Source organism: Parasteatoda tepidariorum, chromosome 8 (genome assembly GCF_043381705.1).
Source record: "Parasteatoda tepidariorum isolate YZ-2023 chromosome 8, CAS_Ptep_4.0, whole genome shotgun sequence".
Lineage (NCBI taxonomy): Eukaryota > Metazoa > Arthropoda > Arachnida > Araneae > Theridiidae > Parasteatoda > Parasteatoda tepidariorum.
In genome coordinates, this window is record NC_092211.1 from 1,725,821 (window position 1) to 1,743,100 (window position 17,280).

At 27.0% G+C, this 17,280-nt stretch overlaps 1 protein-coding gene and 1 long non-coding RNA gene across 3 annotated transcripts in view; both read right to left on the reverse strand.

The window, feature by feature from the left end:
• Positions 1–2,999: 2,999 nt before the first annotated feature.
• Positions 3,000–17,280, reverse strand: part of LOC107436596 (uncharacterized) — a 100,176-nt gene continuing 85,895 nt past the window's right edge. For both annotated transcript variants that reach the window (XM_071184100.1, XM_071184101.1), the window contains 5 exons: positions 15,455–15,578; positions 13,636–13,684; positions 12,823–12,881; positions 5,269–5,341; positions 3,000–3,281 (listed from right to left, as the gene is read on the reverse strand). In XM_071184100.1, the coding sequence (XP_071040201.1) occupies positions 3,144–3,281; positions 5,269–5,341; positions 12,823–12,881; positions 13,636–13,684; positions 15,455–15,578 (443 nt within the window). In that variant the 3' untranslated portion in view covers positions 3,000–3,143. The remainder of the gene's footprint in view (positions 3,282–5,268; positions 5,342–12,822; positions 12,882–13,635; positions 13,685–15,454; positions 15,579–17,280) is intronic.
• Positions 6,379–7,983, reverse strand: LOC122271295 (uncharacterized). Its single transcript, XR_006226302.2, has 2 exons — positions 7,204–7,983; positions 6,379–6,602 (listed from the first exon to the last, which is right to left on the reverse strand). It is a non-coding gene; the product is annotated as an uncharacterized lncRNA (long non-coding RNA).

The window sequence follows — 17,280 nt, forward strand, 5'->3', positions numbered from 1 at the left end:
TTATCGACGTTAATTTTAAACAATGATGGTAATGTATTGCATTTACAGTTGGATGAAATTTATTTTACAGAGTGTTTTGATTTAAAATAAAATTATTATATGCTGTGAAATAGTTATGCTTCTTATGGATTTTTCTCTTAATTATTGTAGAGTGTTATATCTTCTACAACTTTGTAATAAAACTTCAACATTTAAAAAAAATTTGATTTGTCAGGTATAATATTTGAATTGATAAAATTTTACAAAATATGACGTTAGAATATCTTTTTAGTTGATAGTTAAGTTTCATAAAAATAGTTGAATTTATTTAAAATTTGGTTATTTTTTATCTTTCAGTATGATATCAGAAGCAATTTTCTTTTAACGCTGATTTCAAAGAATATCTCAAACTTGTTAGGATTTTTTTTTATCAACTTATTATCTTAATTTTGGAAATTTTCACATGATTATTCATTTGAAATTTGAGACAATAAAGTTTATGCATTTTTATTTTTATCAAGCTTAAAAATAATATAATTGTAAAATAATTATGATCGTTAAAATTTCTTTGACTTGAAGCTGAATAACATTTACATTAGGAAAAAAATTCCTAATCAATTTAAAAAGGAATATTGCTTAGACTTTCATCTGAAAGGTCATGTATATCCCTTGTTAAAACATATGCGATTGCATATTCTTTTTTCAAAAAGTCCCATTCAAGACGTTTACCTATATGTTTGTTTTTACTATGTTCGTAATGCATAATCTCTTATCAGTGAAATACAAACAATGGAATTGATTGATTTTTTAAAATAAGTTTGTGATAGCAAGGTTTTCAAAAAATAACTAATGGTAGTCAAATTTGGATCATTAATACAAAAGGCAACTTATACTAAAAAATAAGTTATGCTGTTTTGTACTATTCTTGTATGCAATTAAATGTTTGAGCAAATTTAATTCTGATAAAATAAAATATTTGCTACTTTTTTTGGTTTCGAGATTTAAATGTTAGTTAAATTTTAAGTAAATAAAAGTACATAGTGCCTTTAACTAATTATTGAATTGTTAAAAATTTCTGATGTACCAATGCAAAGTTATTTTTACATTACAAAACATTTTTGTCAAATTTTTTTTATTAAAATTCATAAAGGCTTTTTTTGTTTCACTCCCTGAAAATATTTCTACAGGTGCCTTTGGGTTTTGTTTCAAGTGTTTAGTAAGTAAAATTTCAGATTCTAAGTATTCTAGGATAAGTGGAGTTTTCTAGGATAAGTTTTAATTATTCTAGGATTCTAGGTGTGGTATTCTAGGATAAAGTAACGTAAGTATTTTCCACTTAGTTTCAGTGAAGAAAGAAGTGGAAAATTTATGCAAGTAATTTGAATATTTTTAAATTTCTTGATAATTATTACCAATTATTATATAATTATTACAAAAAATAACAATTTAAAAATTAGAGATATAGTTTAATTTTAATACTTTTGGAAATAAATAACTTACTTATATTTTAAAAGAAAGAAAGGGTAAATTTTTAACTCAATTCAAAAATAAATTCAACCTTGCAATTATGTAATGGGGTTTTCTCCATTTAAAATTTCAGAATATGAATAATGAATGATAACTGTAAAATGGCTTACGTTACGTATTTCATAAAATATGTTTTACAAACTAACAAATTCAATTGATATTTTTAAAAAATAATCTCATTTCAAAAAAAATTTAAGACTACATTTTAAAATTAAAGACTTAAAAATTATTAATGATTTAAAATTTGTCAGAAAACCCATTGTATGAAGAAAGGAAAAAAAATATCAATACAAGTTATGATACAGTATTATTTCCTAAAAATATTTGAAATATTAAAAAAAAATTCAGCTGAACATAAGATATACTTTGGAGTATGGGGGAGGAAAATGGATGATAGCAGATTTCGCTAAAATAATTTTATTTAATACTTCTGTATTGCTAAGTAAGTAATGCATGGAATGACGTTATAAAACAATTGTTCTATAATTTAGAGCATCACAGCAGTCCAGAAAATTAAGTAAAATTTTATCCCCGAATTATTCTACTAAATACTGTTCTACGAATTATTCTCCAAAAATAAAAAACAGCACAAGATAATATCAGAAAATACAAAATCTAATATTTTATAGCATCAAAACTGATGCAAAACAATTTTACGGCGAACCCTAGATACCATAAGTTTGCATAGTATCTAATATATAATGCAGAGCAAACAGCGACCTCTTGCATTTTTCCAATATTAGGAGTTGCGAAAGATAACGTTAGATTTTACCGATTTTCTGACGTCGCTATGATGCTAGTGGACATGGAACATTTAGGGGTCCAAACTTTGGACTGCTCTTCTGACATAACTATGGGGACCATGTTTCTCATTTTATGGCTGCCCCTCATAATTGGGGGGGGGGGTAGGGTTCATTTAGAGATGTGGCGTGGCGTGTCACTACCACTGTAAATGTTAGATACCAATTCCCTAGCATGTAAGACATGTTAACTCGATTCTATCTCGAGGTAACATCTTTTGATAGATGAAGGTTGACATACTATTTGAGGGGAATCTATTTATCGACTAGGTCAACCTTCATCTATCAAAAGGTACCTTAGGTTAACATGTGTTATATACTAAGGAATTGGTATTTAACATTTATAGTGGTTACGCCACAGAGAAAGTACGTTTTTGTATTTTCGATTGATTGATTTCGTAACTTACAATGTCGTCTGCACAAATTAATTAGAATATTTGAAGTCATCCCTTCAAAGTCCTAGAATGTGAAGATCCGATCATTAGATCTAAAATCGTTCAGAATGGTCCGATTTTTATTTTGAGCACTGAATATGCCATTTTTAATCACCAGAATTCTGGAAATATCCATTAAAGGTGGTAACACAGTACGAAAAAAATGCGCAAATTTGAAAGTATCATTTTGAAAGTACCAAATACCTTTTTTCCAAGGAAGGAAACAGAAAATTGAACAACAAGAAAACAAAACGCATTCTAAAGTCTGAACCAAATTTTATTTACCGTCACAAAAGCTATTCAAGCATTAATTTAACACATATTTCCATACAGGATAGATATTTAAGTTTGCAATTATTTATACGAAGAAACTTTAGCGCTTGAAAATTCGCATTACAAATGTTTAAGCTCTGACATGAAGCTTCTGATAAAGATGAAAAGGGATACCAATTATTGTATCGAAAAAATCGCACAAAGCGATTAAAGATATTCCAAGCCATATTCCTATGTAGCCTCCTATGTTACTCCATAACTCCACACTCTAAAAAATACATATAAATATATATTTTTTATTTGTTGCGTCTTTTAGGTAGAACTAGTCTTAAACTTATGTGTTAATCTTTTGGCAGAAATTTTTTTCTACACCAAATGACCAAATTGGCTTTGATCATTGGAATTTTATAGTTTTTTTAAACACAATGTTAATCGAAAAAAAGAAATACTCATAATTTTAAGACACTAGAATTTATATTTTGAAATAAATGGTAAAATTTCCTTCTATACCATTTTAGTATATTTCATATTTCATTACACATAATTTTAAATAGTGCAAGTTTTATACGAAATTTAAGTTTATTTTAGTATGAAATTAAACTTAGTACAAAATTTAATAAAACAATACAAAATTTGAGCAAAATCAATCGAACAGTTCGGATATATATATATATATCTTCTTTTTTCAAAAAGTNTCGGTTCACAAGAGTATTACTCGAACTCATTTTATGACGATTTTTTAAATTACAACATCATTTTTTAATAAAGGAACTGTGTTGAGGCTATATCTGAATGAACTAAATATGCAAAAACAATTGAAATAATTGCAAAATCGAACTATGAAGCTTATTAAAGAGCAAAACGCTATAGTTAATAAGAAATAGCAAATAAAAAACTGTAAAAATCTAAAACTTTGTCAAACAACGCGATAAATGAGGCTGAAAAATTATGTTATTGAGAACGGAGAAAATAAATAGTTTTATAATGCTATTCCAGTTTTCAACTTATAATTTCACTTTCAATCTGTTCATATTTATATGATGCTCAAGAAAATAAATAATTTTAGGAGATTTAATTTAAATATTCATGTGAAACCAAAAACACATCATAAATGTAATCAATATATATATATATTGATTACATTTATGATGTGTTTTTGGTTTCACATGAATATTTAAATTAAATCTCCTAAAATTATTTATTTTCTTGAGCATCATATAAATATGAACAGATTGAAAGTGAAATTATAAGTTGAAAACTGGAATAGCATTATAAAACTATTTATTTTCTCCGTTCTCAATAACATAATTTTTCAGCCTCATTTATCGCGTTGTTTGACAAAGTTTTAGATTTTTACAGTTTTTTATTTGCTATTTCTTATTAACTATAGCGTTTTGCTCTTTAATAAGCTTCATAGTTCGATTTTGCAATTATTTCAATTGTTTTTGCATATTTAGTTCATTCAGATATAGCCTCAACACAGTTCCTTTATTAAAAAATGATGTTGTAATTTAAAAAATCGTCATAAAATGAGTTCGAGTAATACTCTTGTGAACCGAATTTTAACTAGAATTTGTCTAAATAATTTTCGTATAAAAAAAAGACTTCCTTTTTATTTCTAATGAATTAATTCTAATTTTTATTTAACTATAGAAGTTGCTTTTCAGCAAAATTATCTTCGACTCTTCCTTAGCATTGATAATAATATTAATAAAAATAGCAATTCTGCTTATATTCCTTTATAGTTATATATTCCTTAACAGTTAGTTTTGGTACTTTATTTCTAAATAAATAAACAAATAGATGAAATCAATAAAAAACTTTATCTTGATATTGTTTCATGGTTGTTTTTAAGAAATTCTAAGGTGCTTTAAATTATAGAAAAAGCTGTCCTAAAAATGTAATTTCGAGAATTAGCACAGAATAGATATTTTTTTTTAAAAATTGACGAGAATGATTTTACATTTTACAGTAAAAAGTACCGTCACCCTGACTATCAGAGCTTTTTATCGCAAATCGATCCGAAATTTTTGTCAGTGTACCCAGTACCCTAAAAATGTTTAATTTACATTGTTTGGATCATGAGTACATTTGTTAAATGGAATACAGTAGGTTCGATTAACGTAACAACAGAATAAAGTGTACTTATTATGCATCATTTATTACTACGTCACACACAAATGCTACATAAGGAGTGCATATTATAAATATATATATATCAATAAAATATTAGAGTAGACAATAAAAATATTTACCTCCAATTTCGGTCTATAAGAATATGTTGTAGTCGGCATCTCATTCAAATTAACAATCACAGTTATATTATGACTGAAAAATAAAGACTCATAAAATTTTAAACTCTTACCTAAAATATTATTTAAAAAAGATTGCTTTGTGTATTAAATAAACGATGTAATTAAAGCCAGAGGTCAAAAAATTATTCGAAATGTTTAAGAGCTAGCGGGTCATGAATTTTTTTTTTGGGAGTAAAAGTGTCATAAGCGGTATTTCAATAACATAAAAAAACTACAAAATTAAAAAGATGGCGAAATCGACATGCGTCGATCTCAAGCACCCATGTTTAAAACTCAACCAAACGTGAATGATGATCTCTGAGTCTTGAAAATGGGTGCCTAGCCAGGAAGCATGTAAACTCTCTTTACACACATAGTATCCCCAAGAGATTTTGAGAGCGCTGATTGGCTTTCTCGTCATTGCCTTCTGTTACGTCTTTTTGTAGGTCCTCCCCAATAACATTTCTCCGTAGTTTGTTCCCAAAATGTAAATCAATCATAAATCAGTTCCAGTATATTTCTCATACTAATTTTAAGACAAATGTTGAAGTTTTGTTCAAAAAATCAAATAGCGTCATTAATTGTATTTTAATAATAACACATTTATTTAAATCTAATTTGCTTTAAATTTTATTCTAATATTTTTCTTTATTTGTTTCAAATATTTTTTGTACGTTTCAGTAAAATATTTTTTAATATTAATGTTATGAATTTTAGGTAAATGCAAGGTAAACAATCATGTTCTGTTAAAACATCAAATTAGTATAATAATAATTATTATTAAACATAAATTAAAGCTTTATTAGGTAGCTTTTATGTAATATAAATATATAAGAATTGATTAATATTCAAATTGAATAGCATTATGCACTTAGAAATTAAAATCTCTTACTTAAATGTATTAGTATGATTGCAGAACCACTCAGTTAAATTTGAATTTATTATATGAGATTTTAAAATGTAAATTAATAAATTTTTAAAATAATGTTTGATTATTTGAAAAAGATTTTATCATATCTAAGAGGAAAATATTCTAAAATGTTAAAAAAAATGTAATTATAATTCAGCAAAAAAATTGTAGAATATTTATAATTAATAAAATTCATTTTCTAGCGAGTACCATATAACAAGTTAATAAAGTACAATAATCTGATTTCCTTGTTGATTTTCTGTTCTACTTCACTTTTACAGATATTCTGGCTTGACAATCAGAATTTTTTTAAAAACTTCTTTTACATTTCTCCTTCTGAATTTTCACAAACGCACAGTGGTGACAAACAAATAATTTCCTGCAACTAAATAAAAAAAAATATTTACAATCCAATAGATATGTACTAGAATTAAAAGATGGAATTTTTTGTGAATTTATTCTTTCATTACTCATGATATTAATTTAATGGACAATAATTTAAGTATCTTAAAAGACAATTGCTTGACTTCTTAGATGTCAATTAATAGTTTTTCAGTTTTATAAAACATTTAACAAATTAAAAAGAAAAAAAAACACTAAAATTAAGTTATAAATAGGTTGGCATAGTGCAGATTTTTAAGTTTTAATTTATAATAATAGATGGCGCCACTAATTAATCTTAAATTTAAAATTTTATAATTTAATTTTAGTAATCCAGAATAAATAAATAAAATATTAATTTAATTCGATGAACATTAATTTAATTAAATAAATATCAAGTGAAAATTATTCAGTTTTCATTTTATAGTGAGTATAAGAATTAAGCAAGGCAATTAAACTCCGATTTCAATGTTATTCATAAATCAGAGGGATATTAGCTTCATAAGAATTCATGCATGTAATAATCATAAATTTAAAGAAAAAAGCAATCCTCCGATAAAAATTAAATACAAAATTTTTCTTCAAATAACAAAATAGTTACTTACCTACAAACAAATCTTTGTCCATGAGGTTTGAAAGTTCTAGAATTCCATTTCGTATTGGTAAGTTCCCCAAATTCTATTACCCACTTGTTGCAATCGTCTAAATTTAGAACATTGCTTTTAAGGGTAATGGTATTTGAGGAAATATATTCTACTTCATTTTTAAATGAAAAAGGCAGTTTCTCTGTTGAAAAAACTCACATTTCAAGTTTGTACACAAAAGCTGGAGTATAGAAATCGCTCTATGCTGAAAATAACAAGCACGGCAGAATGAAATACCCATACGTCACAGATGGCGTTGCCGAGAAAGCCAATCAGCGCTCTCAAAATCTCTTGGGGATACTATGTGTGTAAAGAGAGTTTACATGCAGCCAGGAAACGTACCCACTTTTCCATTTCTGAAATTTTTGATGCAATTAAAATTTTTTACATTATACATTTCGTATATTCCTGCTTCAGTTTCCTTGGGATTATTTATTCTACAAGCGTAATCGTTTATTTGACAAGCGCAATCATGCATTTTCTATACAGATATTCCTGCTCCAGTGTCTTGGGATTATTTATTCTACAAGCGTAATCATTTATTTGACAAGCGCAATTATGCATTTCCTATGCAGATATTCCTGCTTCAGTTTCTTGGGATTACTTATTCTACAAGCATTTTTTCATCTTTGAAATAATATATTTTCAATAAGGCAAGTTAGTAGTTACATTCCTGTGGCCTACAAGATGGTATTCATGGCGTTTTATGCTGCTCGTTTAAAAGTATTTTTCAAATTTATATTAGTATGTTAAAATTTTTATATATTATCTCCCTGTATTTTTTCTGCACATTGTCGTAATTTCAATTTTCAAAGGGTTATAGTTTTAAGGCAACAAAACTATATTTTTCATAAAGTTTTACACCCAAAACAGCTGCGGAGGTGCCAGCTGCCTTTACAATTTTTTACAGGTAAAAATAAAAACTATTTGGTATCGTATCATTTTGCATAAGATTTTTGAAGATATTAAAAATAGAGATTTTTTTTCGAGAGGTATTTAAACAATCGAGAGGTACTTCAATTAAAAAAACACTTTTTTTGAAATATTTAGGCTGAAATCCACTTTTTCATTTTTACCTACCAAAAAATATTTTGAAGTCTTTTTATGAAAATAGAAGCCTGAAAAGAAAAGAAAAAAAAAGAAATAGAGGCCTGAAGAGAAAAAGAAAAATAGAGGCCTGAGTTTTTATACCATAGAAAAAGAAACTGAAATCTTGTACCAGAAAAAAATCTTAAAGAATTCTGGCAGAAAACTCTTTTCAAGACTGAAACAAAATACATCCCTTTTAGTTTTTTGTAAGAAAATATGAAGTTAAACAGTATGAGAAAAAAGATTTGGGTTAGTAAAAATTAAGTTACTTTGAGAGCAAACCACTTTTAATGTTAAAGACAAGAAAAAAAAATCACAATTATAATAATTTTAGATTTACATTATGTGAAGAAATTGTCATGTCAAGAAATTTTGTTTTTGGGTTATAAATTTTTGATAAACGATTTTTGATAAAAAAAAACTAATTTTTTATTCTTATAATGATCGAAAAAGAAAACATGACAACAAGGCATAAAAAAACATGACACTTAATATTAGGTTAGAAAGCATTTTTCATTTTTTTCTGATTAAAAAAAAACAGCATTTTGATTTGTTTTGAAAAATATCAGAAATAACATAACAAAAAAAAAAAAAACAATTAGATCAAGAAAGTTCATTGTTGTGCTATAAAAACATTTTAAAGCTTTTTAGCTAAAAACAACTTTTTATTTTGTAAAAATATTTAAAGAGAAAAATATCATCTGATACATTTTTTATGTTAGAAGCATGGCATATCACATAATGTGAAAAAAAGTGTAGTAAAAATTAATTTTGAAAAGTATTTTTTGAAAAAAAATCTTAAGTAATTTTGCTAAAAACCACTTTTAATTTTTTTCTGACCAAAATCAAAAGCAAAAATTCATGATTGGAATATATATGACATGCACAATTATGAGAAAAAAATGGAGTTGATGTAAAAGAATCTTGAATTATTTTGGCTTAAAGCCTCATTTTATTTTAAATTGACCAAAAACAAGAAACACCCTGCTTTTTTTAGGTAAAAAAATATATTTTATACCACGAGATAAAAAAAATAAGTTGGTAACAGCAGATATTTTCCTGTAAAAAATCATAAGAATTTGCAAATTAAGTTCCTCAAATCATTATTTAAACAAAATTATTTTTTTAAAAATTTATATAAATGTTATAAGCATTTTAATAGCTTAATTACATCCTATTGTTAACTGTTTATTTCTATTTGATCTAATATTTTAATTTTATAAAATAAAAACAATTGGCTCATAAATGAAAATGATGACGACATTCTTAATTCTCTCATGAATATANACAAAAAAAAAAACAATTAGATCAAGAAAGTTCATTGTTGTGCTATAAAAGCATTTTAAAGCTTTTTAGCTAAAAACAACTTTTTATTTTGCAAAGATATTTAAAGAGAAAAATATCATGTGATACCCTTTTTATGTTAGAAGCATGGCATGTCACATAATGTGAAAAAAAGTGTAGTAAAAATTAATTTTAAAAAGTATTTTTTGAAAAAGAATCTTAAGTAATTTTTCTAAAAACCACTTTTAATTTTTTCTGACCAAAATCAAAAGCAAAAATTCATGATTGGATTATATATGACATGCACAATTATGAGAAAAAAATGGAGTTGATGTAAAAGAATCTTGAATTATTTTGGCTTAAAACCTCATTTTATTTTAAACTGACCAAAAACAAGAAACACCCTGTTTCTTTTTAGGTAAAAAAATATATTTAATATCACGAGAGAAAAAAAAATTGGTAACAGCAGATATTTTCCTGTAAAAAATCATAAGAATTTGCAAATTAAGTTCCTCAAATCATTATTTAAACAAAATTATTTTTTTAAAAATTTATATAAATGTTATAAGCATTTTAATAGCTTAATTACATCCTATTGTTAACTGTTTATTTCTATTTGATCTAATATTTTAATTTTATAAAATAAAAACAATTGGCTCATAAATGAAAATGATGACGACATTCTTAATTCTCTCATGAATATAAGCTTCATAAGAGGATATAAATATTTTTTTCCTTATTAACGTTATCTATATTAGCATATGGACAGTAATTTGCATGCAGACTCCAAAAAGTTTTTGGATACCAATAATAAGTAGAATTTCCTTACTTCTTTGTTTTGTTAAAATAATACAACGATTTAAAGAATTCCTTATTTTTCCTATTAAAATCAATAATTTACTGCGACGAATTTCAATTTGTTAAGTAACATAAACTGGTGGTAATAGGTGGTATATATAATTATTGATATAATTAATATAATAATACTTTTAAAACGTGTTTAGATATACTAAATAATTTAAAATCTACGGTATTTGAAACAAAACAAAAATTAACTTTATACTAATAAGCAAAACTGACGCAGAAAAAGTGCTTATTCAAGGGGAAGCATGAAAAAAAAATTCTTACTTCAGCGATGCCAATAATGATTAATTAAATTTGAAAATAGACTAGAATTGAATTAAAAGTAAAGTATGTACTAAATAAGAAAATTAATGCATAAAAAGTAATTCTTTCATTAGGGGTAAAAGTAACCAAATTATTATTGACGATAACAATGCTTAATTAATTTTGATAATATGTTCCGATTACAAAAAAGCTATGTACAAAAAGCACCATCCATGGAGAAATGTTACTAGTTCGTTTAGGATAAACAAGATATAGTTATACTATTTTTGACCATAATGACAATTAATTTATTTTCGTAATAAGTACTTTTGAATTAAAAATTAAACTATACACTAAATAGAAAATTTAATAGAAAGATGGTACTAATACCTTTAGGTGAAAAGAAAAAAGTATCAATTTCGCCAATGATACTTAATTTTGGTACTATTCAGCTTTATTAGTTTGGTAATTGGTGCAGTTTAAATAAGTACCAAATATACTAGTATAAGTACTACTTCATTTGGTACCTATTAAAATGAGATAAATACTGTGCTGTCTTAATATGAATAGTGTTAAGAGATGTTCCTTCATATTCAAGAGGAAGAAGAAAAAAGGATAGGAGAAAACTACTGATTATGATAAAGTTTGGCTATAGTGAGTTTCGCCTCAAGAAACATGACAAAGTATACTGTATTCATTATTTACATGAACTACTAAAAAGCTTGTCTCACTTAAGAACAATTTGGTCAACAGGGACGGATGAATTTATTTTACTTAATTATGTCTGTTTGAGTCTTGTGCACAATTGCTGTTTTCGTGTTGTCATTTTTTGGAAAATTTCCTATTGTTCAGGGAAGATTGTATTCCGGAAGTACCCCGGAACTCCGAGTTTTTCGCATCTTTCTTCTGGGTCTAAAAACTGGAAGTGGGACACGCAATTTTTGCACGAATATCGCAGAATTCCACATATTTCAAAACCATTGGTCCGCGAGTCAAAAACTTATATCCGACAAAATTTTGAAGCTTTTTCTAAATCCCGTTGACGAGACGTTTACTTCCATTCTTGCACCAATTATGTGAAGAATTACGTCTTTTGTGATTCGTCCGCCAATTTGATTATTTTGATTCGGCGGATTTACGTCATTTTGAATTTTTTGGAATTGCCCCGGTATCTCAAAATGTCGCGATTCTTATTCACACTATTTAAAAATCGTGCATCGCAATTCCTATTCACATGATTTAAAAGTCCAATATCGTGATTTATATTTACACGCTTTTCAAACCTAATATCGCGATCCGTATTCACACGAGTTTAAAATTCAATATTTCTATTCGTATTTACGCTATTTAAGAATTCGACATCGCAATTTTTATTTTCGCAATTTTAAAATCCATTATCGCAATTCATATATACGAGATTTTAAATCCAATATCGCAATTCATATTCACACATTTTTAAAATCCAATATAGTGCTTCTTGTAAGTTTTTTCTTGTATTAGTTATTTTAAATGTGTTGCATTCAGCATTAGCAGCTAATTTAATTATAAATGTTAGTTCAAAAAGTTATGTTAAATTTGAAACATGTATGGTATATAAATTGATATCGATAATAAAAAGCGGATTTCAAGAATGTTCTGGTTGGAAATAATAATAAGAAAAATCATCATTTTAATGAGTTTGTTTTCAACGATATTATGCGGATTTTTAAGAACTTATAGTACTAATAGTTTTAAACTATTTATATATTGGGAGAAATTATTCTTTAGGAAATTATTCTCTTTAAGATCCCGTGGTTTTTTAAATTCTTCGTTTCAATATATGAATAAAGCTATGACATAAGCATAGTGACTCAATTTTCTTGCAAATTTCTGTTATCAAATAACAGTACTTTTTGTAAAAGTCATGGTCAGAAAATGTATACCAGTTAGCGAGTATCCTCTCGAATATAAAATATTTTTTAAGACAACTATTAAATAAGATTCCTCAAAAAAATCTCTCGACTCAATCTTTCTTTTGTAGTCAGGTCCAAGAAAAATTGCCAAATTATGAAAATTTACTTAATTTTAAACACTAAACATTACATGTCTAAACTGTCTTACATTAAGTTTGATTTGTTGTTCTTCTGCTTGTTATCTTTCGAATGTTTATTACATTGGTCCTGGAAAAAAAATATATAAATGAATTACCATCAATAAAAATTCTTTTTAAAAGCTATAAGTAAGAAACGAAAAAATAAATAAATAAATAAATAAAATTTGGATAAATATAAAAAGAGTTTAATGCTTCTGCCTATTGTAAACTATTCTGCTACCCTCACTATGACCCCAGTAAACTATTCTCAATGTTTACGACGTCATTGGAATGCGTTGAATCATGTTATCATGCAAATTATTTGTTGAATTGAACTAGATTGTCGCGCTTTTTTTTGTTACGTGAGTACACAATATCATGATTCAACTGGAGTAGAAATATGGTTCAGTTCAATACCTTTTGCAACTGCAAAAACTTTTCTTTGTACAATGGTTCAAGGTACCGATATTTAAGTTCGAGGTAGAACCGATAATTCTGAACATGTTGAAGCACATACATTTTAAATGCATACTGCTTAAAAAACAGAATTCAAAGAAACAAATCAGAATTCTTATTAAAAGTTTCTAAGGTTGTTCCGCACTGTGCATCTTGAAAAATGTATAGAAAGAAAATTCCTAATATTATTTTTTTTATTTTATAAAACTTTGTATTTGTAATTGTGTTTTAATTGATATACTAAACAATTACTGTAACTAGCAACAATCACTGATATTTCAAAATAGACTAGTTAGTTAATTATTTATGTTAATGTTCATCTAACGATTTAAAAAATTTTAAGCTAAAATAAAATTTTGCAATAAAAACATAAACTTGTTTTGCACCTTGTTTTGCACATCATCTTCATATTTAAGTACTTGGTAGGATTCTTCGCTGAAAATGAAACAAACCAAATTATATAATTTACGAACTTCAAGAATCGAGCAAAAAATAAATAAATAAATAAATTTAAAATGAAGTTACTATAATTTAATTTACAGAGAAAAATAAATATTTTTCGAAAGTTTAGTTTTCTACATTTTTGACTGTTTCCCGGAAACTAGAAGAAGTATATATAGAGAGAAAAGCCGGCCTAGTGGCCGAGCGGTTAGCGTACCTGACTGTGAAGCCATAGCCTGCGGGTTCGAATCCCGCTCTGGGGATTGGATGTTTCTCTCTCTCTTTGCACTGTCCTTTGTTGTGTGTATGATGTGTGAATGTGGCCCACCCTATAAACGGGTTTGTGGCAGTGTGGCGTGGGCAATGTTGCTCGCCTCCGTGACTTTGGTTCACAGGTGCCCACTGGGTAACGCGAAATGAGCAACAATTCTGGCATAGTAAAGGCAAGAATTCAAATTCAGTGACTGCCATCGGGAAAAAAAGTATAGAGAGAAAATACTTAAATATTCAGCTTCTAAAACTATTCAAGTGGTCAATCACGGCAAGCAAAATAAATAAATAAAAAAAAGTGTTACAACCTGATTATATTTTTTTCTAGGGTGGTAATATATATCATATATGGGTGTATCCAGATTATGTAATATGTACGGGTGTATCAGAATATGTAATATTCAATAAAAATTCTTCAGTCAAAATAAGCAGTCGGTTATCTTAGCCATTTAATGTTAGGTTCACTTTTTGCGTGTCATGTTATATCTCCAGAACGAATGAAATGAATTAAAAATTTTTTGAAAACATTTATAAAACTCTTTTATCCAGAGAGAATTCACTGTAATTTTTTTTGATTTATAATCATTTATTACTTTTTCATTATCCAATTTACTACAGTTAGTTCAGCTGGAGATGAATCTACACTTAAGTCAAAATTCTTGATAGTCCCAACAAAAAAATATGATAGTTTATGTTGGTTTAAGTGTGATTCAGGATGGTCCAACATCATTTGATGGTCACCATCATTCTACATTTTCCATTATGCGTTCATGGGTTTTTTTATGCCAACAAACTTCTACTATTCCATGATGGAAAATGTTACTTTTAAACTATGATTGTGAACCATCAAGAGAAGTTTGATTCTAATGGACCAACAATCCATGATGGATCCAACTATATATTTCTATGGTGTTTTAGTCCGAATTATTGTTAGTTTATCAGGAATATCCATCAAAACAATTTTTTTAAAATGTTGGCCCATCAAAAATCAGTCCGAATTGTTACATTGGGGTGATGGTGGTTCACGATCTTCCCAACATTTATTTCTAGGAAATTATGATGAGAATTTGTTTGAATATATCATAAATTATATTACTGTTGAATTTTGTTTTCAATTTATTGTTGATCTAAATACACTGTGTGCTGATTCTATACTTTTAAAGCGAACTGCTCGCAAAGAAATGATAAAATATTCATAATTTAGTTGCTCTTTAATTAATGTTGCGTATTTAAACAAGGAAACACTGGCATTTTTTAAAAGATTGAAAGTTTTTCTTTTAAAAAAAAGCAGTTTATTAAAACTTTCGCAGTTCTTCAAACGGAATTGAACAAATTTGTTGTTAGTTCAGTTAGTTGCAATTAGGTGCCATACCCGATTCGTTGCCTTAAATTTAAAAAAAGGAAGGAAAAATCTGAGAAATCTGAATGACAAAATGTCTAATTTGCTGTTGAGTTGAAATTAAATGATTAGAAAATTGAACTAATAAAACTTACTAACAAGCAGGTCCACAATTCTTTTTCGCACACTCTTCAATTTTTTGACGGAATTCGGTTGAATGAAATGTTTTAATTCTCTTCTTTTCAACTGAGCTCTTAAAACCCATATATTTCTCAAAATCTGAGGAGACATAAACATCAGTGTCAGGCAATAATTCGTTATAGTTTTATTAACAAAAAATGTTTTAAATATAATCTAACTCTTAACATTGCTGCGGTTGAGGGTAGCTCTTCCTTCAAAAATAACTCCAACTTTCACTTGAAGAGCTTAGTGGAAGAACCGGATAAGTGACACTTTAGTTAATTTGAGTAAATGAGCTCTAAAGTTTATACGTTTTTCCTTTTTCATTCGATCTTTCTGTTTTCAGTATTATAGTAAAGATATAACTTACAAAAATTTTCAAGAGTCTATTTGTTTGATTCTAACACTTAAAGAAAAGCAGATCTGCAGCTTTTTTTTAAAATTTTATTTTCAACTTCTTAGTCTTAAATCTAAAAAACAACAGAACACATGTTTAAAGGAAAAAAAATCACATTGCCTTTCAAGAAGAATTCCTTTAAGTAAAACTTATCAGCATTTGCGAAAAATGTAAGTAAGAACAACGAAAATCTCTGATGGTTAGCCCGATTCCAACGCAGCTCTGATGTGTTTCCACATAAGTATAATTTGCATCAGCACAGCAATCGCAGCTAGAAGGAAAAGTTCAACTACCTCTCTCTTTCGTTCATGTGTAGACTTAATCTGCACCAGTTGAGCCATGCCGATTTTTGTGAAAAAGTGTCCAATAGTTTCAGCAAACATATATGAGTATGCTTATCAATTTGGATTCAACATTTAAAATTTTTAGCCAGTGCACAAATCTTAAAGATTGTGCAAGAGTGCTTTCGTATATTACAAACAAAACATATGTTAAAAATGGAAACTTAAAATTTTAATTTCCAACATGATAATTGAAAAAGGAATTAAAATGAAGTTGAACACAAAGCAAGAAAAACATCGGTAGCAGAGTGGAATGATGGTAGCCAAAAGAGGCAAAAATCATTCACCAATATTCTTTCTCTGAAACTGAATCGGGTAAATAACAGTATGTATGTAATATATATATATATATATATATACTCTACTCTTTCGACAGCTCGAATGGGAGGAGAAGGGCTCTCAAGCATAATATGACTGGAATTAGCATGTAGTATCATTTGAAATATTCTTGATATAGCGAGTGAAAAAGGTAAAAATAGAACGAATGAAAGGTAGAAATTAAGACGAATAAAGACACTAAAGGAATCAATAAATAAGCAAACCAGTAAATCAGCTAATCATTGAATGAGTGTATTAGTTTAGTTCGTTCGTAAATAATTATCAAAAAGTTAATAAACCAATAATTTGTGATAAAGCAGTACCCCTTTTAGATAAATCTTTTATTTCTTACACAGTTGAATACTTTTTAAAAAATGGAGGAAATGAAAGCATTCATTGCAGTAAATTTTTATTTGGTTTACGAATTGATAGTTCAAAAGTTACTGAAACACTTAGGACTTGAAGGCGAAATTGAACCCGATTGACCCAGCTGAACATGAAACAGAAAAGAACTCGGCAAGTAATCGTGATATATATATATATATATATTCATAATCATTCAGTTCATAAAATCCCAAAAAAGTAAAGTGAATAAAAAGCTCTGAAACTTTTTATATTAATAGAAATATGTAATGGCATTATAAAGAAAGTATATATCCTATAAATTATACTTAATATTTAAATTAATTAATTTTTTAAATAATTAATTTATAATTAATTAATTTATAATAATTAATAATTAATT